This window comes from Acomys minous, assembly GCF_964271855.1.
Source record: "Acomys minous genome assembly, chromosome: 16".
NCBI lineage: Eukaryota > Metazoa > Chordata > Mammalia > Rodentia > Muridae > Acomys > Acomys minous.
This window is the reverse complement of record NC_140498.1, coordinates 22,059,095-22,082,466: the sequence shown is the minus strand read 5'-3', so window position 1 is coordinate 22,082,466 and position 23,372 is coordinate 22,059,095. Positions and strand designations below refer to the sequence as shown.

The 23,372-nt window shown below is 44.6% G+C and overlaps 2 protein-coding genes across 4 annotated transcripts; one reads left to right on the top strand and one right to left on the bottom strand.

Moving 5' to 3' along the window:
- The first annotated feature begins 1,115 nt into the window (after positions 1-1,115).
- LOC311586813 (interferon-gamma-inducible GTPase 10-like) lies at positions 1,116-20,452 on the top strand. Of its 3 annotated transcripts, XM_084763028.1 has the most exons (5): positions 1,116-1,150; positions 1,374-1,444; positions 1,596-1,657; positions 18,854-18,957; positions 19,370-20,452. In XM_084763028.1, exons 1-5 carry the CDS (start codon positions 1,122-1,124, stop codon positions 20,133-20,135), a joined length of 1,032 nt encoding a protein of 343 aa, XP_084619154.1. In that variant the 5' UTR covers positions 1,116-1,121; the 3' UTR covers positions 20,136-20,452. The 3 variants fall into 3 exon arrangements, with proteins under 3 accessions (XP_084619154.1, XP_084619153.1, XP_084619152.1); XM_084763027.1 differs by lacking the exons at positions 1,116-1,150; positions 1,374-1,444 and having other exon boundaries at positions 1,634-1,657; positions 18,854-20,452; XM_084763026.1 differs by lacking the exons at positions 1,116-1,150; positions 1,374-1,444; positions 1,596-1,657 and adding an exon at positions 13,612-13,897 and having other exon boundaries at positions 18,854-20,452.
- LOC311586815 (T-cell-specific guanine nucleotide triphosphate-binding protein 2-like) lies at positions 5,290-10,667 on the bottom strand. The gene is made up of 2 exons (XM_084763030.1): positions 10,409-10,667; positions 5,290-7,138 (listed from the first exon to the last, which is right to left on the bottom strand). The coding sequence occupies exon 2, from the start codon at positions 7,117-7,119 to the stop codon at positions 5,878-5,880; it is 1,242 nt and encodes a 413-aa protein (XP_084619156.1). The 5' UTR covers positions 7,120-7,138; positions 10,409-10,667; the 3' UTR covers positions 5,290-5,877.
- Positions 20,453-23,372: the final 2,920 nt, after the last annotated feature.

The following is a 23,372-nucleotide window of genomic DNA, read 5'->3' as shown; positions in this document are numbered from 1 at the left end:
TCTGCAGGGAGGACTCTGAGAGCAGACCAGCTGCCCTGGAGAGACGGGAACCCACCAAGCTGCCTGGAAGAGGCTTAGACCAGAGTCACTCGGGAAGGACACTCTCCTGGCTGTTGTGCTGCTCCCGGTTTCCTAGCTTGTGTGAGCTGGGTACTCACACAGGGCTGTGCCTTGGTGATGCAGCTGTCTTGGAGTAATTTCTGCTCCCGTAACTAAGCCCAATAAGACTCATTGGCTAAACAAGCTGGACTCTGGTGGTGTCTGTACCATGGTGTGTTGTTGGCTCCCTCCCTGGGGTGAGTAGATGTGTGTGTTGTGTCCACCCAGAGAAGATTTTTGTCACACCACACCCGCTGGCCCTGTGCTGGTACCCACACTGACCACTCCCTTGCCTTACCCATGTTGCAATTTATGTCATCTTCAAGAGCTCAGTGGCACTTTGTGGCAAACCTTAACCTGTGCACCATCCTCCATTCCTTCCACCTCCATCTTCTCCATCATCCAAAACCTTGATCCACATGTTTCCAAATCTCCAGGGAATCTGTTCAGACTTCTCTGCAGCTCAGTACCCAGTACCTTCCCCTGAACTCCCAGGCCCTCACTTCTCCCAGTTCATCCAGTGAGGGGTGAGGTTGAGCAAGGTTGGACTGTAGCAGAGTAATAACTGTGACACCCTCTGCACTGAGCAGTGGTGACTCTGGCCACCTCTTAGCTTTCTTATTTTCTCTTTAAATAAATGTGATAACACTACTCATAAGTATTTGTGTCATGTCATAAATTACTGTGGTTAATTCACACGAGATAACACAAATCTTTCATAACCTCACCACCTCTGAGTTCTTTGATGTCTTAATTAGAAGGCAGGGAATGTTTGTCACCCACAGCTTACATGGGCTTTCAGAAGCATTGTTTTGAAAGCTCTGTACCATTTCCTGTTCTTAAGGGCATAAACAGGAAGTGATGGGGTTTATAAAACACAGGGGATGGCTGTGCAGTGACTCATGACTGGCTCTGCTCAGAGCAGTGCAGGGTGGAATAATTAAAGGACAGAAACAGAAGGCAAATGGGACTTCAACAAGTACAGAATCTTTGAGATTCCTGTGACAACGTATGGAAGGAAAATGAGAGAAGGGAGTGAATGCTGGACTAGGTGTGTGTGTGTGTGTGTGTGTGTGTGTGTGTGTGTGTGTGTGTATGTGTGTGTGTGTGTGTTTTTTTTTTTTTTAGACATTTCTGCTCTCCTCTTTGTCTTTAAAAAATGTGTGCGCTTATCTTGAATTTGTCTTCAGATCACCAGCCTTCCGTGATTGTTCCTCACTCAGTTTTCCGGCTCACACATCCCCCAAATCACTCACATTTTCTTTCTCTTTTAGTTCTGAGAATGGAACCCAGAGCCTCAGACGTGCACACAGTTGTTCTAGCACCGAGTGCTCTTGTTTCATTGGTTAGTTGTACTTATTTGTTTAACCTGTAACAACGATGACCTGGGGCTGGGGGTGGAATGTGGGTCAGATGTGCTTGCTGGCCAGGGCTTGGTTTGCTCAACTCCATCTGGCAGGTCCTGTGCATAGCTCACATCTTTTCTCTGTTCACAGCTGGATCTGGGTTGTTCCTGGTCCCTGTTGCATTGCCAGTTTCTCAGGTGAAGGAGCAGACAGTGAGTGTCCTTAACAATGTGGTGAAAGGAGGAAGAGCTGAACCAAAAGGTTATTTTTTCTGTCTGGAGAGGACTCAATATATTCCAGGGTATAGCCACCCAAGTGCAAACATATGTCTTTACACACCCATACATATTGCACACACTTACACACAAAGACACATGCCAGTGTTCACAAACTAAAGCTGATCTTAGATTTCCATGACATTTCTCATTGGTTGATTTTATCCATTGCTGGGCCAATGGGAACAGTCAGCAATCACTTACTGTTTAGGACAAGGCTGCCCCCTCAATTACAGACCTTCACACTGTACCCGCTGTCTCCAGCTACAGAGAGCTGAAAGTATTCCAAGGTATCACAATTAAAGCAAACCTTTTGTTTTGGGGGTTAATCTTTAATTCAGTGTAGAAAGATAGAAAACAATCAGTGACTTCCAAATGCACATAGCAGGTGTCTCTCTTTGTTTTCTCGGATCTGCAGCATGTGGGGAGTGTCTCTCATGTGTCCAGCACTGTTGTCCTCATATGGATTTGATCCTTAGTCATGTACTACAGTGTTTCACCATCCCAACCGAACTGCTGAACTCCTGAGCTTCATACCTAACGGGGAACTGTAGAGCTTAGGGTGTAGCTGCAAGTACTGGGTTATCAATTACACACACATACACATACACACATACACACACACAAACATGCAGACTGACCACCATATAAACACACATGTGAACACATACATGTGCGATATGCATCAGGCATGGAGCCTTGTGCCTCTGGTTGCCCTACAGTTTCCTTTGTAACTAAAGAAAGGACACTGGTGTCCCTCTCAGAGACAGCAGACATGATTTAGCTCTGAGGTGATGGGATTTTTTCCCCCCAGATTCTGCTCCCACATGTGGTCTTGACTCACTCTTTCCTTGCTGGTCTCACTGTGACATCAGGCTCTAAAGGAACATGCTTCCCTGGTACTTTGCTCTCCAGGGACAAAGGTGGCTGCTCTCCTCTCTCCCCTCCTCACTCCATGATGCATTGGCACAGAACCTGAGTCAGGGTTGCAGGTATGATGAGGTCAGCTGCTGTATCTCAGTCCTTCTACTTCTAGAATTGTGTTGTGACTCCCACAATGAAACCAAGAAGGTGTTTAGGGTCAGGCCTTAGACAGGACAGCACTAAGCATGTGACAGGGATGACTGTGTCTCCAGACAATCAGGGATAGAGCCTGCAGATAGTAGCACCAGCCCCTCCCCCACAGCCTCTGCTCAGCCAGCTATTCTAAACTATCAATGGAATAAGTTAACCCTCATCTAGAGGACTAGAAAAATGCCAGTCTGAGAGGCAGAAGAGTATTGTTATCGGTGGGCAGTGACATGTACTTGTAATGTGCTTGCCTACAAATAGGACCAGGAGGCTCCCATCCTCAGAGAGAGACTTCATGAAGGACAGGCTGAAAGGGACTGGTATTGTCATAGGACCCTCAAGACCAAGTTCTTAGCACAAAGGAGATTTCTTTGTTGTAGAGGGACAAAGGGTAAGGAATAAGAGACAAAGACAGGTGACAGAGAGGTTGAGGGAGAAGGGGAAGGGAACAGGGAGAGGGAGGAGTGATATTTGTCCAAGATGCGGACCAAAATCTGCCTCTGGATAGAGAGAAGACAGATGTGGCCCATAGGCAAAAAGGCAGTTTATAAAGTAAAAGGGGAAACCCTGTGTTAGGATAAGGTATTTAATTTTAATTGGTCTTGTCAAAGCCAAATGGGGCTTTTGACTACAGGACTTCAGTACTTTGATAGGGGGACCTTGGCCATCAGCCTCTGAATTCATTACTCTCTGTGATCTCTGACTCTGGCTTTGATGTGTCCAGAAGCTTCAAGTGCCTGACATGACTTCCTTCTTATGGTGGACTGTTCCTCTGAACTCTGAGCTGGAATAAATCCTTTTGCCATTAAGTTGCTTTTGCCAGGGAAATTTATCATAGCTTCAGGACGAGAAACTATGACAGTATACACGATATGTACGTATTGAAATGTCAAATTGTCCTCATTAATGTGGACATAGTACCCGAAGAACAAGATAATTTAAAAAAAATGGCTGAAGGTATGGAAATTATAATTACCTAGATTGAGTCATTATGTGTTGCATGTCTGTGTCAAGTTATCACACTGTACCTCATAAAATACAACTATAATTATATATGTATGTGTGTGTATATATATGTATATCTGACTTTACATATACATAACTCTACATATATACACATGTATATGAAGGCTGGGATTAAAAGAAACAGGGATATTCATGCTGATTGGGGAGATTAATTGCTCATGGCAAACAGGCCAGGCCTTGCTCCCCAGATGTTTAGCCAACAATTAGGTAGAGGTGACCTGAAGCTGGATTTTAGATGAGAGTAAATTCCAAATGAGGAAATACACTGGTCAGAATCCATATGGCGAATTTCACCAGCCAATCCAGTGAAGAACATCCAACAGCCCCAAAAGGAAAGACCTCCTGCTCTGCTGTATTTGGAAACAGGTGACAACATGTTTCCTCCATGGATTTCCAGGCTTTCAGAGAGAGAGAATAACATATGGATGCAATAGTAATGTGTTTGGACTCTGAAACGTGCTGCACTGGCTTCCATCTTTAATGCTGTGGAGCCTTGGGGGTGTGTGTGGGTGCTGGCGGAGGTAGGCCTGGTGCTCCCAGACTTTGAACTGCCTGCCTCTCCTTCTCCTCTACCTCGGTCTATTTCTTCTCAGCTACTTTATGAACTCTTCTGCTTCCATAGACCTCACTGCTTCTGAGACTGGCCACCTCTGGAATGATGACCTGCATTCTGTGAAACTGAGATAAAGCAAACACTCCCCCTTACAAAGTTTTTCTCAGGTATTTGGGTCACCACACACAGAGGTAACTAATGTCGATATGATGTGGACATTGGCAGAGCTGTAGGAAGACACGGACCCTGACCCCGTCCATCTGTTCTAGAGAATTGTACTACTGAGCTAAAATGTGCTTTCTTTTCTACTCCTGGAATGTCATGAATGTATTCCTCCTCCTCTGGTAGGAAAGCTATAAATACAGTTACATAGAGCTTTAACCAAGAGTCAGGGTTAGGGTTAGAGCCATTTAAGGCAGAAAGGGTTTCTTTCAGCTCACACAATTCAAGGTTATACTGCACCCAGGTGGGGAAATCACTGGTAGAGGTTTAGAGATCTGGTCCTGTGGCAAACATGATCAGGAACAGAGAGGGGGTAAGAAGCATTCATGCTTGACCATCCTCCTTATGTCCTTCAGGCAGTCCAGAATGCCCTGCTTTGCAAGGAGGGTCCTGCCTCACTTTAAGATGGTTCTTCCCATATCAATGGTACATGACAGAATGAGATATAACAAAATAAAAGAATCAAGATAATCTCAAACATGTGTGCTCAGGAGCCCTCATCACAGTGGGTTCTAAATTCTGTCAGACTATGGGAAAATCCACAATAGACATGAATGGTCAACAGAGCAGTAGGACAAACCAATTGTCAACAGCGCCACATCCTGAGACGTGGACCTGTTCACTTTTTCAAGTATTTAATGAGACCAAGTACCAACAGTCCCCACCCAAGAAGCTTAGAGAAAAGCAAACAAGTAGATTTTTAAATTTTTTTTATTGATTAAATTATAAGAAAGAGAGACAGTTTAAAATCAGAGTTTCAGTTGGCAATCACGTAATGTGAACTTTCAGTTCACTCACATTGGCCAGTTAAGGATGTGAAATACATATTTATATATGCGTGGACCAAGAGGATCTACAGAAGTGTTATGCGTATAGGTTTTTAGGAAGCTCCTCCTGAATGGTGCTTGTCTAAGGGTCACAATTCCCATCTGTTTTGTGCCTCCTATGATGGGGAAGCACCTCTTAAGGATGTGTGGTTGTAAACACAGTGTTGGCTATCAGATGCACCTACTTAAAAATCCCAACAGAGCTGGCCATGTGAATACAGAAGCTGGCAAGACTTTAATAGAGGTAAAAGATCCAGACTTCTTTTGACAACAACATTTCAAAGAAAATATATATTATCATGTGTTTTTAGGCAGTGATCATCTCACTCCAGAAGAGGCAAAGGATGAACTCTCCGGCCGCCACAGAGAAAGTTTGTTTCTCTGGAGTTGGCTATAAATCAGTGCCCGAAGTGAGGCCAAAAGAAAACACTGATTGGAACTCATGTCTCATTTTTCCTTTATTCCCAGTAATCAGGGGGCTTAGATATATATGGTCCCTCCTTCTTTTCAAAAAGCTCTTGCTTGTTAAGAAGAGCTATGGCATCATTTGCTGCAGTGTCAAGAAAGAGATTCTGCAAATAGTAAGCCTTATTGTAGTAAAATTGAGCAGCAAATGGTCCACCAGTAACCATGGAAACATTCTTGATATATTTCAATAGCTTTTCTCCTAAGGACTCATTGTCTTCTAGAAACAAATGGGGAAACCTAAGGTGTACCTTGAAGTCATTCAGAGACATGTTAAAATCCTTGGCAATGTTTTCCAGGGAGGCATCATCCAGCCCAAAATAAGACCTGTAGAGGTTGAATGTTTGATCCAGATCCTCTATGGCATCTCTGATCACGCCAACAAAAGGAATGGTGGCCAATGCTCCAGCCTTCAGGGCCTCTAGGTAGACTTTCTGCATCAGGGAATCTCTCTTGTGGTTAATGGTGGCTTCAGTAACATTTTTCAAAGACAGAGAGAAGATGTGGCGCTTGTACGGTGGCAGATCCCCTAGGAGTTTGGTCCCCATTTTTGGGAAGTCATAGTCAGACACATCAAAGTTAGAGACCAAGAAGACTGGAGGCTTACTGTCGAGAGCCTCCTGAAGATGCTTCGAACAGTCACCTCGAATTTTCTTCAGGACATTCTCCTTGTTGAAAGTCTTAGGTTTACTCTTCTGTTCATTACCCAAGTCATTGTCTATCTTGGTTCGGACAAAGTAGAATTTCATGCTCATCTTTGCAATGGCTTTGGCCAGTTGTGCATCATTTTCTTTGAAGCGTGTAGCTGAGATGATGATGAAGAAGTCATATTCATGAAACTTCATTTCTGTTAGATAGGTTTCTGGTGTGAAGGTAGTGGACCCTATGCCGGGCAGGTCCCATATGGTCACGTTGGGAAGCTTTGGGTGTGGGTATGGAGTCCTCTCCATAGTTGTCTCTACAACTCCAGTGGGAGCTGCACCTTCTTCTTCCTGTCCCACCCCCCTCAGGGCATTGATGAAAGTGGACTTCCCGGTGCCTGTTTCTCCTGTCACAGCGATGTTCAGAGGAGCAGTCTCGATGTCTCTTAGTGCATCGTTGATTACAGAAAGTGCTTTCTGGAGATCATTTTTCTCTATGTAGGATTTAATCAAGGTAATGTTTTTTTCAGAGATGATTTTGCTTTCCCTCTTAAAATTCTTAAAAAATGCATCAAAACTGGAGGCCCAAGTCATGGCTCTGGAATGGTAGAGGCTGAATGGAGCAGAGAGGAGAGAAATTGTAATCATTAAGGCAGGACAAAGCCTTGGTGGTTGCTGTTATAGTAAAGCAGGACCCTCCCCTGTCCTACATCAGACCCAGCGTTGTCTTTTTGTCCTTCTCTTGGTTGCTGCTTCTTCTGCTGACTTGGACAGAAGAGGCCCCTGGGCTCAGGTTTCCCTTCCTCCTGGGAATGTCCTCACACCTTCCACTTATTCTGTGCAGGTAATTCTTTGAAGCCTTTGTTATCAGTTTAAAGCCTTTAAAGTCCCTCACTTGCACTAAAATGACACCCATTCATGGTATCAACCCTACAAGGACAGAGTAGTACATACAATGTGAAAGAAGCTACACTTCTGGCAAGGTCCACAAGCCTATCTATGTCAGCCCTTTACTAAGCTTCCTGTAGATCCTCAAGATCTCTGGCCTCATTGCATGTTATTCTGTAAGGATGAAATGACGCTGGACAAGGGATGGAAAAGACTGATTTGAATAGAGATGTCCAAATAACTGTAATTTCCCTTCCTTCTCTTAGCAGATATGGGGCACGGCCTCCATAGTAGGCCGACTACTGAGAGAGCACAGTGACCTCTGTGCCTTCGTGTTCAGATATTCAAGTTGTGTACCTCCTTGTACTGTGTTTTCTAGGTTGATTTGGGCAGAAGTCAAGACTAAGTAAGAATCAGAGCTCCAAGAGATTATGCATCCAGCAACCACACAGGGGAAATCCTGGGAGAATTCTGACAAGCATCGTCTTTAATGCTGACAAGATATGTAAGGAAAGAACATTTCTCAGAACCACTCCAGCTCAGATACTCCAGAAAACACATGGATTACCCTGGAGAAAGAGTTGAAAACAATAGAAAAAGACCACACTGGGAATTCTATTGTTTTAATATTTACCTAAGTTATATATAATAAATATGTATTCAAGTCTTCCTATGTGTATAGTTTAGATGAAGTCATCACAATTCATATGGTTGATAATGGCTCCACTATGAAGCATAGGGTAACAGAAACTTCACTGTCAGGCTCAAGAAACTTCTTTTGAGTTGTTGGTCAGGAGAGCCCAAAATAGTCTCCAAAGACTATAAACTATTGCTGTTGCCCTTGATTGAGCCCTGGAAGTTGTAGGTCCCTTTGCTGAAGACACCACACTTTTCAGGTACCAGACTCAGAGAAAGAAAGCAGAATCTTTCCCAGAAGTCTCTATCTGCGGACTAGCTTTCCTAATATCAGAAGGTGCTATGAAAATTGCCAAGGGAGGAAAGTGATAACCCTGCCCAGCTCTCACACCTAGGTGCCACAGTGATCATCACATTGAGATAACTATAACTTTATCTCAACATTACAGATGAGATACATGAACCCTCACTGTATATCTGTATATATAGGCTACACTAAATGTATGCAACAGGTTGAGGTTATGTATTTATGTATTAATTGGCACATTACAGAAATAAAGTATTAGAGCCATAAATGTGAGAGGGCATGGGGTGTGGAGGGGACTTCAGGGAGGAGAAAGGGGGGGATGATGCACTTTTATATTAATAAGAATAAGAACCCTTGTTTTGTGGTAAGTAAGCATTTAAATTAATAAAATTAAAATTGAAAGAAGGATAAAAGGAAGGACATAGGGAGAGAGAGAGAGACAGAGAGACAGAGAGAGAGAGAGAGAGAGAGAGAGAGAGAGAGAGAGAGAGAGAGAGATTACTGTTAGAGGCAAACGTCCTAAGAATGTATTTCACATCATCTGCCTAAGAACATTACTGTGATGAACCTAAGCCAGCCAGTGCTACACTGTAGGATCTTGTCCCCAAAATATTGGCCAGAGGCCCTCTGCCCACTTCAGGAGGTCAGCACTTACACACTAGTCCTAGTAGCTTGCCAACCCTCCTGTCTACCACACACCCACCTATAGGGTGATTCCCCGTGCCTCAGAGACTTCAGATATCCTAACTGTCCGATGCCTGATAGGCCTCTCACCTACCAATGCCTGGCCTGTGGAGAGTTGCTAGATCTCCCCCTACCCACTTACTCAGGGAGGTCAGCATTTATTCTTCTTAGTCACAGACTCAAGTTCACCTGCTCCTGCTGACTACCCCATGCAGCAGAGCCTTCGAGTTCTATCCAAGTGCATCCTACTATTATATATATATCTAATCCCTAAGCAAAAATTCTAAAACAGATATTCAGAGACAGCTCATCTCCATTAAAATTTACAAAGCCCAGAGTAAGTCTTGTGGTCTTCATGACATGACTTGGATGAAGGTCCAGACAAAGAATTCAAACGGATGACTGTAAATGTCATCAAAGGAAGAGGACTCCATCAGCTGAGTGACAATCAGGAGTTCACACAGGGTATGAAGTGAATTCAATAAAGAGAAATGCTGGCGAAAGTCTTGACCTAACTGAAGCTAGAGATTAAAACTTGATAAATCAAATGCTGCATGAAGAGAAAAGCTCAACACCAGAGTGATCATATGGAGGAGAAAATATGGGGAGTTGAAAACAATATAGAGGAACTTGGAGACTTGGCCAAGGATGGACATACAATTGAAAAACCTTTGAACAGACCACATGTGGCCTTTGGAACACCATGAAATATGTGAGCAAAGAAGACCTCCATAACAGCACAGAAAATATTTTCAGCAAATCCTAGGAAAAATTCAATGAAATTTAAGGACAGAAAGGCACATCCAGATAGATAGAGGAGTCTGTAGAACTCCAGATACACAGAGCAGAAAAAGAAACTGTTGAAGTGATATTACAGTCAAAACCCAGAATGTCTAGAACAAATTGTTTTTCAAACTGCAATAGAGAAACAACCTGAACTCTAAAGTAGGCCCTTTGGAATTACAACTGACTGGGAGCAGCAGAATCTGTGAAGGCCAGGGGACCAACCTGAATGCCAGAGACTGTGTGTAGTTGTTTCTGATCTGACATTGTATCTCCACGGGGCAAATGAAGAGCTGACAGCACAGAGTTCAGCAGCATCTGGGCAGCCCATCCCACCATCTTTCTGCAGTCTTGGCTGCTTCAGAGGAGCAGCAAAGCCTGCAGCATGCAGGTGGAAGAGACGGGTGTGGCCTCCCTGCTTTGGGATGCTCTGTGGTACAGAACATAGCCAGTGTAGCATACGGCTGTGAATGCTCCCTGAGTACAAAGCCTCGAGCTCTCCTTCCCTGGTGTCAGGATCCACTCTTCACATCAGCACACATGCAGGGTTACTGGCCAAGATGAACTTAGAATCCCCTCACTCACCTTGGCAGCGGTGACCTTGATCTGATGGCAACGGCACCTGTGTGAAGGCTCTCCTCTCAGGAAAGGTCTTTACCTAAAACTGGAATTCAAGCTCACGATGCTTAGGAAGAAAAGAGATGATGTGTGGAGCTCTGGTGTCCTGGGAAGAACTGCCCTAAGAAAGGAGGAGGACTTGGCATAGACAGTCTGAGGGTCCCCAAGTTTCCTTATCAGTCCTGGTCCACACACAGCCCTTGTTCTCTGCACTTTTCTGGCTGGATCTGAGCCCTATTTATCCAAACCACACAAGGAAGGGGGCTGCAGTCAGAGTAGGTTTCAGTTTCTATTCCTGGAAATCACTGGTTTGCCCGAATCAAGCAGGAGTTCCACATATTCTTCTTAGAGAAGAACACAGGCGGGGCAAACTGGTTGAGCTTTAACAGTAGGCAGTGCCAAGTCTGTGGGGTGACCATGATAGCATAGTTTATTGTAGAGACTCTGGGCCCATCTCGCTGGCTTCCCCACTGGAGTCTGCTAACACAGGCAGTGACATCCTGGCCTGGCAAGGTAGTTTTCTGTTAAGGGTCCTGGGTTGGTTATAGATTTTCAGCCTGACTAATGTTTTGGGTTTAGTAAATTAGAGCTTTTTTTTTTTTAATTAAAAAGAGGCTGGGCAGGCTGGAGAGATGGCTCAGAGGTTAAGAGCACTGACTGCTCTTCCAAAGGACATGAGTTCAATTCCCAGCAACCACATGTTGGCTCACAACCATTTATAATGAGATTTGTATACATAATAAATAAATAATTAAAAAAAAAGAGGCTGGGCAAGACAAATTGAGAGGGGCGAGGAGTAAGGAGAGATCGATCTAGGCAAGGCCTCAGCTATTATTAATTAAAGGAATATAAAGGCAAACCCCACAAAGTTGTAATTTTGGGCAACCAAATTAACTCATTTTCTGTCCAGATGCAGACTAAGGTTGATTCTGTAACAGGCCTGCAGCAGGTGCCTCATCGGTAAAAGCAAGCACACAGTTCATACAAAAGCAGAGCTTAGCAGTGAGCTTATTTAATCTTGTGAGTCATTACCTTGTAGGGCAGTGAACTATTTCTCAACAACTAGCAACTTTTTAAGACAAGCCCAACTGCACCAAGTAGTGGTCCATCTCAGGATAGGGTACCTTCCAGGTAGGAGAAACTTCCTTCACAGCTTGTATAACCTAAAACCAAATCTTTTACAATCCTAATATGGCAAGTTTCCTCTCTGAACATAACGTTCACCATGACACTTCAAACCCAGTGAGCCCTGGTTGTTCAGATGGCTCTGGTCTCTCCTAGTGGCCTTGCCCACGGAGGTCTTCCTCACTGTGGCCTTGCCCATTGAGGCCTTGCCCACTGTGTTTGCTGTCTGTATCTCCTCGCTTGTTTGATTCTTCTCACCCACCTGTCAGCAGTCTTTCTTCTTACAAGAAAATGCAGGAGCAACGAGGAATGGCTGCTCAGAACCCTGGCCCTGCAATGTGTGTCTCAGTGGGAAGTCTGTCTGATGCAGGTGATGGCAGAGATTGCAAGTTCCTAACCCCGTGGAGTCGCTTTACTAGACAGTGAATTTCTAAGTGGAGGCAGAGCTGGGTGTTCTGACCATGGGGTGCAGCACCAACCACTGTGTGATATTCCTAAGAAGGAAAGGAAGAGGATTTTCCCAGCAAAAGATGATGTGGTGAGCAGGGGAGGAGCTGTGTTGTGGTCAGAGGTTCAGGACTGCTCTGCAGTCTTAGTGACTGTCCCCATGGTGAACACCGGCAAGTCCTCCCAGGACAGTGCTGAGAAGAAAGTGGACAGCAGAGAGGAGCCTGTCTCACATCCACACTAAGCTGCTGAATACCCCTTTCCTGTCTCCGTTCATGCTTTGGGAGGCTACCAGGGTATTTCTGTGTTCTGCTTTCTTTATATGGTGGCTCAAAGCTGGGGCCTGGGAAGAAGGTTCAGGGGAGAGGCTCGGAGCCTTGCATTGCCTTGAGCCCTGCACACCAGCTCAGAAATGCAGGGGCAGCATCTCCCCTTATCTCACAGTAGGATTTTGTTTTATGCGCCTGGGTAGAGACCTTTCATGACAGAGCAGAATATAATGAACTGGGCATCTGTCCACCAACAGTTTTATTATAAATGTAGAACTTTGTAAACTCACATAGTATTTAGATACAGAAAATGTGGATGTTTGAATAGGTAAGGATCCCTAGACTCATGAGTTTGTACGCTTGGCCCATAGGGAGTAGCACTGTTAGGAGTTGTGGCCCTGTTGGAGTAGGTGTGAGCTTGGAGGAAGAATGTCACTGGAGATAGGCCTTGAGGTCATATGTGCTCAAGCTATGCCCAGTGTCATATGTCTCCAAGACTTGAAGATTTTTTTTTCATGTAAGCCTTTCATTTGCCTGGTTAATGTTATACCAAGATAATTTGTATTATTTATGGCTACTGGCAAGGGTGCAGTTGTCTAATTTCTTTCTCAGTCATTTTATCATGTGTATACAGGAGGGCTACTGACCTTTTCGAGTTGATTTTGCATCCAGCCACTTTGCTGTCGGAGCTCTCTGGTCAAATTTTGGGGGTCACTTATGTACACTATCATATTATCTGCAAACAGCCATACTCTGACTTTCTGTGCTCCTCCTCAGTGCCTTCTTACTCTCTGAGAAAGGGTCAAGGGCAGTACGCCAACCTCCACAAAGCCTCCACACACTTACGTGTCATTCGGTAATCACGATGTCCCTTTCAGACATACACAATTCGATCATCATGTGTGATCTGATCCCTGATCTTGAGTTGTCTAAATGGCTCTAGACACTGTGAGACACCAGGTTCATGTATGCGCTGGGGCTGAAATGAGCGTATTCAACCACAGTGTTCCTGAGGGGGGGAAAAAAACAATGAGGCTGACTGATGGCACAGCCCTTATTCCTGCTTGGACAATGTGTTTCTGTCATTCTCTGGTGCTGTTTTGGAAACTCCTCCTAGCTTTCATCCTTGACGCCAGGCTTCAGAGAGCATGGTTTCCAGGTGTCTTGCCTTAAGTGATCCTTCACAGACCAAGGGGGAAACTGCCTTCTTGGCTCTGAATAGTCTTCCAACTTTGTTTTCATTCCCAGATGGCCTCGAAACCACAGTGTTTGCTTTCTTTTTCCTGGAAATGGTTATGCTGCACAGAAAGCACATCAAGAGGTTCGGTTTCGCTTTCACTTCCTGAAAAGGCAAGCTTACTCATCAGCCAGCTCCCTTCATCATCCTCTTATCCACAAGGACTCAGCTTTCCTTCTCTCTGTAATTGGGGCTCATTGCTCCAGACTTCACAAAGGCTCTCCCCATTCTATGCTTTCCTTAGTGCTTTTCTGAAGTGGAGGTGACCGGTGCAGTTGTTGGTGGCTGTGCTGTGGCCTGCAGTGAGCAGCATCACCCTCTGCTCTTCTGGTGGAAACATTGGTTGTGATTATTAACAGCGGAAACTCTTCGGACCTGGTGAGTGAGGAAAGCCTTTGTCTCCACCGTGACCTGGGTTTCAACTTTGTTGGCAAAAGGCAGAGCTGGCTCGGATAGGCAGCGATTCATGCCATCATCTTTTCATAGAAGGGAGTCACAGGTCTGGAGCTGCCTTTTGGTGCCGGTCATTCTGTGAGAGCTGTGAAAAAGTTTGGGCTGAGTAGAGTGTCTGTGGGGGAGACTCTCAGAGGAAACCATGCAGCCCTCACTGTAGAGCAGCTGAATTTTCTGAGTGTGGCGTTTCACTGCCGGGGAGCTATGTCACGCCGCTGTGAGTTTTTCATAAATCTAAGTAATGTTTCATTGTTGGCACATGAATGAAACTTATTTGCTGAGGTCTGATGGTGTCCAGCCTTCCTAATGAGAGACGTTCACCTCCATCTGCACACTCACAGAACACACTTGAGAGCAGATGTGTCTGGTGTTTAAGATACTCCAAGATCTCTACTTGCTCTAACACTGACCTTATATAATTAGTAACCAGAAATAAAGTAATTCTTCTGCCTGTTCCTGCTCTTTCTACTCCTTGCCTTTCTTCCCCCTTCCTTCCCCTCTGTCTCCTCTTTCTTCTTTGTACTGGCATTGAACCATGGCTTCATAAAGGCTAGGCAAGGGCTCCAACATTAAGCTACATTCCAAGCCCCTTTATTTATTTTATTTTTATTTAATTAATTTATTCAGATTACATCTAAATTATCCCCCCCACTTGTATCCTCCCATTCCCCCCTCCCTCCCTTTTACACCCTATTCGCCTCCCCTAGGTCTGTGACAGAAGGGGACCTCCTCCCCCACTATATGACCACAGCCTATCAAGTCTCATCCTGGTAGCCTGCTTATCCTTCCTCTGAGTGACACCAGGCCTCCCCACCAAGGGGAAGTGGTCAAATATTGGCCACCAGAGTTCATGTCAGAGTCAGTCCCTGCTCTCCACACAACTGTGGAGAATGTCTTGTCCATTGGTTAGATGTGAACAGGAGTTCAATGTTTACTGTATGTATTGTCCTTGGTTGGGGCAGTAGTTTGAGAAGACCCCACCCCCCCAGGCCCAGATCCACCCATCATGATGTTCTTCTTGTAGGGCTAGTGTCCAATTATAAGTGAGTATACACCATGTGAGTCTTTCTGGGTCTGGGTTAACTCACTCAGGATGATCATTTCTAGTTCCATCCATTTGCCAGCAAATTTCGGGATTTCTTTCATTTTAATGGCTGAGTAGTATTCCATAGTGTAAATGTACCACAGTTTCTTTATCCATTCTTCAACTGAGGGACATTTCGGCTGTTTCCAGGTTCTGGCTATTATGAATAAGGCCGCCATGAACATGGTTGAGCATATGTCCTTGTTGTGTGGTGGAGCGTCTTCTGGGTATATTCCAAGGATATCACTATGTTCTTAATGACCCCCATGCTATTCACCTCTGCTGCACCTGAAGTTAGCAGAACCTACTAATAATGGATGTTGACATTTTTATCATAAGACTGAGTATTTAAGAGTTCATGCACGACAGCTGTGGGCTGGAAAGCTGACAGAATGCCAGGAACTGCTTGTGAATTTTGTCTGTTTCCCTCTGTGTTCCGCAACCTTACTTTTCAAGTCAAGAGCACTGGAAACACTCCATCCATTCTTCTCTTTAACAGAAAATACTTACTTAAAAAAAGAATCTTGAGTCGTTAATGGGTGTAAACCAGAACATCCTTAAACTAAGAAATAAAACTTCTAGAAACTTCTATTTTAAAAATAACATCAGAGTTGAGCTTAATGTTACTTATAGTTTGATCCATCTAAATCTGATGACAATTTTAAGAAAGTTCTTTCTAAGCTTATTTATACCCATAAAAGACCTACAGAGTAATGTGTGACGTGAGACATCTGATATGCAAAATTCCTTTTTATGTTTATTTCATAAATGCACATGGAATGCATATGTAATAATTTTTATTAAAAAATAAAGTTATTTTCATGACTTTCCGACCCTTGCCACCTTTCCACCTTTATTCCTTCTTTGTTTCTCCTTTAAGAAAATGGACATGCAAATAAAAAAGACAAGCAAGGGTTTTAAAGATATACAAACTATGGGGCTGTCTCTGACAAGGACTCTGTTGCATGCTTTCAGATCACTTCCTCCTGGCAGGGCTGCTTTCCCAGAGAACTGTGGAAGAGGATGACCTCAGTCCTGATGAGACTTGATGTGCTGGGATGGGGAGGGGAGGGGGTAAGAGAGGAGGGGGGGGACTGGGAGGAGAGGAGGGAGGGGGCTGCTATTGGGATGTAAAGGGAATAAATAAAGAAATAAGAATTTAAAATGTACGAACTAGCAAACAAACAAAAAAAGGAACTAAGAAAAAAAATGCTCACACAAGCACGTGTACACACACACACACACACACACACACACACACACACACACACCACAAATGCAGCACACACGCACCTGCACATAAAACCTCAAAATCATAAACCATAATATGCAAGCAGTAAGATTTTTAAAAATCCCAAATAAAGCAATATGTGACAAAAACTAAACCTGTAAGTTCATTCTGTGCTAGCTGTCTACTGTGTGTTTACCCAGTGAGACTCCCTTGTTGATGCTAAGTCTTTCTTTAGGAGTAGTTATTAGTTGGCGATAGACAGGGAATGGGAGATCGTGTCCACCTCCCATCTCAGCGCTGGGCATCCGACTGGCTTGGCCCTGTGCATGCTGTCACAGTCTCTGAGAGTTCGTGTGTGGGTCAGTCTAGTTGTATCTCAAATACACTATTTTTTAACCTAACAAATCTCGAATGGTTATTTAATCATTAAATAAGTGTATTTTTTAAAGATATGCCATATTTTCTGAGGAAGTAAGAATTTTCTGTTCAGTAAATAAAAAAGCCAGTGAAGTGTGCATCAGGAGTTTTAAGTATGCCTTTCTAAAATATCAGTGTTGTATCTCTCTCTACCTTGGCCTATAACTCACCAAAGTGATTTTTCAAAAATGAATTCTAGAAAATCAAAAATAGCACTGGTTCAGCTCTGCTCCTGGAACAAGATTTCACTGGTGTTTGTTTTGCAAGACTAATGTGGTTTCAATCTGTTTTACTGATTCTTAAATTTTATATTATTTGTTTTAAAAAATGTAAAACTTGTGGTCATTATGTGTAATTGAAACTCATGATTAAGAAGGGATTGTAATGTGATTTTTTTTTCCTACATGAAGGATTTTATTTAGGTATATAAGGACTAAGAAAAATAAAAATAAAATTGTTGGAGCCTTGCTTCATTTACGGTGTGTGTGTGTGTGCGTGTGCGTGTGTGCGTGTGCGTGTGTGCGCGTGTGCACGTGCGCGTGCGCATGCCTGCCTGCTTTACATTAGTCAGGACCCCACATATCCTCCTTGAATCGCTGAACTCACTGTCAGAGCTGGACTTCAACAAGTCACCTTCTCTGCTGTTTTTAAACAAGCATCAGCTTTTGTCTAAGCCCAATGCTTAGTGCACAAGGTGCTTGGGAGGTTGAAACAGAATTGTGAGTTCAGGGCCAGCCCTGGCCGCATTGGCAACATAGTAAAGTCTTGCCTTAAAAAAAAAAAACAACAAAACTTGGCTTTGGCCATTTTCATGGTTTTAAATACCAATGGTGTCTCTACCAAGGAAACAGAAGGGCCACTGTCAGCAGACCGTTGTTGGGAGACAACAATTTGTGATCAGCCTCTGACTGGTGACAAGCGATGTGGACACTGCACATTATTTATAAAACCCAGAAGCATGCTTTCTCTAACTACAAAACGTACATGAGTTTCCAAGTCATCATAGTTGATACTTTCATATACGATTTTGTAGACTATTTACATAAGAAACAATACATGAAAACATATCAAGAAAGGATATTGTTTACAGAAAATTTTAATATGAAAATTCTTAAATGTAACCTATTTTTAAATATTACTTAAGTGATATTTTAGAAACCAAACAATGACACAAGTGCAAGAGCACGCATGCGTGCTGTCAGTGACAAAAACCAAAATCATTTTACGGCTAATGAAATGTAAAAAACGGAGCCAAGAAGACAGGTCAGTGGCTAAAACCATTTGTCCTGCAAGCCTGCAGACCTTCAATACCTGGAACCTACATAAAAGGCCAGAGAAGATACATGCTGGTAACTTGGCTATTCCTACTTTGAGATAAGGGCCACAGGAGAATGGAGTCTGAAGGTCGCAGGCCGGCTACCTAGAGTACACAGCACAGCCACAGAAACAAGAGAGACCTGGTCTCCATAGTACTTGTGTGAACACACACACACACACACACACACACACACACACACACACACACAAATAATGTTTTAAAATTAAAGATATAAAAAAAATAAAAGGGCGATTAATGTATTAATGCATTTGGGGTGTTGGGTATACTAATTTGACCACTGGCCATTGTACACTTATGTGGAAATATCACCCGTTATCACTTCATGAATGTGGGCAGTTATTAGGGGACAACTGGGATGACAGAAATTCTCTTTTTAGTTCTGGAAGCCAGAAATCCAAAATTAGGTCAAAATTAAATTTGCAATTGAGCCCATCTGGATAAGACAAAAAGTATCGGCCCCCTCTGAAAGCTGTCAATCACAGCAGCCAGCCCACTTCTGCTGTTTGTTAAGTGTTGTACCCACAGATCCTGAGGCTATGATGCGGATACCTCTGGGATCATTATTCTGACAGTGAAAGGATGATTATCCTCTCCTGCGTCGGAGACGCAGAAACCAATAAGATAGAGAATATGTGTGTCTTCTCCAGTCGAGCCAAGTAAACTCGCCAGGAATATAGATGAGGCACACTAACACGAATCAGTCTGTGAGGACAGGAGTAGCCACAGGGGCTACTGTGTCTTGGGGGGGGACAGGCTTCTGTCTGACCAATCGTCCTTCTTTACCTCTTCGACCTTTCTCCTTTCTCACAGATCTTCCACGGAAACTACCATGGAACAGTCCATCGCAGTCTTCCTGAAGAATGTTACAGAAAAGAATTTCCAGCAATTAGCTGTGGATTTTCTGCTTCATTACGGTACGTTGACCAGTAAGCTAGAAGGCACGCTCTCCCCAGAAAAGCTCACCTCTATTCAAAAGGCCCTCCAGGAGGGAAAGCTGCCTGAGGTTGTAAGCCAGATTCAGGAAGTAATTACTGCTGCAGAAAATGCTGTCCTGGAGGTGGCTGTGATCGGGGAGTCTGGAGCGGGCAAGTCCAGTTTCATAAATGCCCTGCGAGGGCTGAGTCATGAAGCAGAAAGGGCAGCCAAAGTCGGGACCGTGGAGACCACTATGCGCAAAACCCCCTATCAACATCCAAAGTACCCCAATGTGACCTTCTGGGACCTGCCGGGAACGGGGACTCCCAATTTCTGCCCAGAGACTTATCTAGACAAGATGGGATTTGATAACTATGACTTCTTCATCATCATTTCTTCTCTTCGGTTCAGCCTCAATGATGCTCTCTTGGCCCAGAAAATCAAGGATGCAGGGAAGAAGTTCTACTTTGTTAGAACCAAGGTGGACAGTGACTTATATAATGAAGAGAAAACCAAACCCAAAACCTTCAAAAAGGAGAAAGTCCTCCAACAGATTCGAGACAACTGTCTGGCGAATCTCAGTGACATTGGGGTGCCTGAACCACGCATCTTCTTGATCTCCAACTTTGATCTGGATAGTTTTGACTTCCCAAAACTGGAGGAGACTCTGCTGAGGGAGCTCCCTTGGCACAAACGCCATATGTTTGCACTGCTGCTGCCCAGTATCTCTGATGCGTCCATCGAGTTAAAGAGACATTTCCTCCGGGAGAAGATCTGGCTGGAGGCTTTGAAGTCAGCAGCTGTGTCGTTCATCCCCTTCATGACCTTCATGTTCGGCTTTGATTTGCCTGAACAGGAGCAGTGCGTGAAGGAGTACCGAAGCTATTTTGGCTTGGATGATAAATCCATCGAAGAGATTGCTGCAAAGCTGGGCATACATGTGCATGACATCAAGGGCCGCCTCAAGTGCTCAGATTTCTGGTCCCTTGAAAAGGACGACAGTGTAGTTGGAAAAGCTTTGAGATGTGCCCAAGCTGTTTCGGCCGTGAGTGGAGGTCCTCAATCTTCTGTTTTCCAGGCTTTGAAAGTCTACTTTCTGCGCTTAAGTTTCCTTAACACGGTGGCTGATGATGCTAAACATCTCTTGCATAAGATAGAAACAGCAAATATTGCCTAGCTAAACAGTAAGTGAATTTCAGGGCTTGTGCACCTTAGTTGGAATTGTGGTTGCCCTTCTGCCACACCCCCAGGGCCGGCCAGCTCTTCTCTAAGGTCCATGGATGTCTGTCCCATGGAGGAAGCCATTGTTTTCCTTTAGAGATCACTGCCACGCATGATTTGATTTTTGGCCATAACCTGTCTTCTGTGTTCATTGATTTATTACTCGTGATCACCAGCAATAACACACCACCTGCTTTCGACTGTTCTCTGTGTTAAGAGAGAACCTGTTTCTGATCCATTTATGGGCAATAAAATTGTAATAATAAGACGAGACTTATACCACAGCATTTCCCAATTATTTGTGTCAGCTACCATCTCAACAGCCTCCTCAACAAAATAAAGAATGCTCTATAAATATGAGGACACAGTTAAGGGCACAGTAAAATGTTTGCAGCGGGAAAATGCCACATGACCAGAAGGTGGTGAGGAGACAAAGACATGAAGTAGAAGATCAAGGAAAGAACATGGCGTGTTAGAGGTGAAGGTGGGGAGCACTGGCTGGGTTTATAGCGAGGAACACAGCACACTAATGTGAGAACAGGCACGGCTGGTTCCAGGAGCGGCAGGCATCAGATGGGGACTAAGAAAAGTAAGGGATGGGGCATTGGGGGTATGAAGAGAGTGTAGAGCAGGGGGCTGGAGTCAATTCAAAGAAAGCCTAACATGTAAGGAGTTTGCTTTTTCTTCAAGGGAGGCAGAAGACAGGAAGCTGGGGCAGGTAGGATAGAGGATCGGGCAGAGCTTCCCAATGGAGGCTCACGGGGGGGGGGGGGGGTCGGTCTATTTTAAGCCTGCCTCTGGGAGGCTGTCGGTAATCATTCCAGGTCACGGTGGTGGGCGGGGCGTCAGGAGGCGGTGATGAGACGGAAGTGTCTGCTTTCGGTAAACACGGAGTATGAGGAAGCAGCCTCGGCAGTGGAGAGGCCGGAGAAAGGCTCGTGTGCATCAGAACACCCTGAGTGACTGGGAAAGCGGCAGCATCACCGCTGCCCGGGCATGGAGAGGAATGGAAGGGGCTGAAGTGAGGAGAAGGATCTGGGGTTCAGCTACATTCATATAGCCAGGATCTTCCCTACATAAACATACCTGAAGGAGGCGTGTAAATAAGGTGATAATGAAGGTAAGGGAGAATGCTGAATTATCTAGGATGGGTTGAGTTAACCAAATGGGTGAGTGGATACAGCTGGATCAGAGTCTGGGTGTGGGTCCTCAGGAACAAGGGAGCGGAAGCGATGAACTGGCAATTCTCAAGGCCCGAGGGTACGACGGAAATGACCTCTGGGAACCACTGCAGTGAGATGGGCCAACTTTATTCTGGGTGAACAAAGGCTGTATAGTCCTTGGAGGGGGGGGGGGGTTCACAGGATATGTGTGCATAATTGATTAAGGCTTGGAAAATCCAGGATTGCCTGGATAGGAACTTGGCGGCACGTCCCATCATATGGACAGGAACTCAGGACCAAATTATCCTATAGGCTCAAGGAGGGAAGAAGCTAGCAGGGAACTGTGCCAAAGGCCATATATCAGATGTGGTTAAAGGTACCGATGCCTAAAGACGCTCTCCAGATGAGGTCAGGCAGAGAGTCGGTGAGCCTGCTGGGGAGAGGGAGGCCTCCATCTAGTGCAGAGCTCAGAAAGGCTATCTGGACTTGGGAGGACTGCAGCCTCAAACTGCGGGATCCTCCAACATCTGGACACCCCACAGACACCCTGACTCTCAGGTCTCACGTGGAGATATTGTACTGGACTTACCTGCTTTTTGTTTTGTTTAAAAAGATAACTGATGCCGGGCATGCCTCCCAGCACTCGGGAGGCAGAGGCAGGCAGATCGTTTTGAGTTCAATGCCAGCCTAGTCTACAGAGCGAGTCCAGGACAGCCAAGGCTACACAGAGAAACCCTGTCTGGAAAAACAAAACAAACAAGCAAACAAACAAAACAGAAAACAAAAGAAAAACTGGTTATTGAGGTTTTTCTTTTGGCTTTGGGATGAAGTGTCTTCTCCAATGAACGTGTCTTTCTGTCATCACTTAAGGCTCAAACTGCCAGTTCACTAATGTATCCCATCCTGAGGCTGAAGTTTAGTGGTGAGTGTAACAGAACCTTGAATAAGAGCACCCCCTCTCTCCCCCTCTTGTGTGTGTGTGTGGGGGGGTTTGTTTGTTTTTTTTTATTTTTTCAAGATAGGGTTTCTCTGTGTAGCCTTGGCTATCCTAGACTTACTTGGTAGACCAGGCTGGCCTCAAACTCACAGAGAACCACCTGCCTCTGCCTCCCTGAGTGCTGGGATTTGAGGCAGGCACCACCACACCCAGCCCATCCTTTTATTTTTTTTTCAGCTGTTCCAAGACATACCCACAGTATCTCTATTTCAAGCAATTATTTTGGAGAAATTTCAAACAAGGTGGTGGAGAAGCACACGGCTGTCGGGTGCTCTCTTCCTGGAGGGTGTGAGAGGATTGGGTTTGGGGTATTTGTAATGAAACAGAAGGAGAGGTTAGGAGGTGTCATCTAAGGGGACAGGTGTAGTATGCCTGATTTTCTCCACAGGGTCTGGCTAGGTGTCAGAGGGGTTTTGAAAGATCAGTTAGCCGGCAGGTGAGATGGCTCAAGGGGTAAAAGCATTTGCCACCCAGCTCTGGAGACCTGAAATCAAATCCCCGAGCCCACGAAAAGGAGGAAGGAGAGCATCAACTCCACAAGATTGTTCTTTGGCATTCACACACATGCTACAGAATAACTGTCCACTCACACATAAAACACATAACCAAATAACAACAGCAGTAATAAACACAACACTTAAAGAGATTAATTGGACAGCATTGAACACTGCAATCTGACAAATGTAAGGATAAGAATTAAGCTTCCTTAGCTGAGCCTAGACATGACTCCACACACACACACACACACACACACACACACACACACACATACACACACACACACATACACACACACACACACACACACACACACACACACACACACACACACACAAAGCAGAGGAAAGCTTCCTGGAATAAAGTGAAGTGGTGTGTGTGGTCTGTGTGTCCCATCTGGATCACATGCAGTAGAGAGCTGGTAAGAAGTCATCTCAAGCCCTTTCCCGAAGCATCCTGGGAAGGCCACCTTTAAATGTGATGTGCATATGAGAGAAAATTGGTATTAGTTGTTCCTACTCTCTCATATATGGAA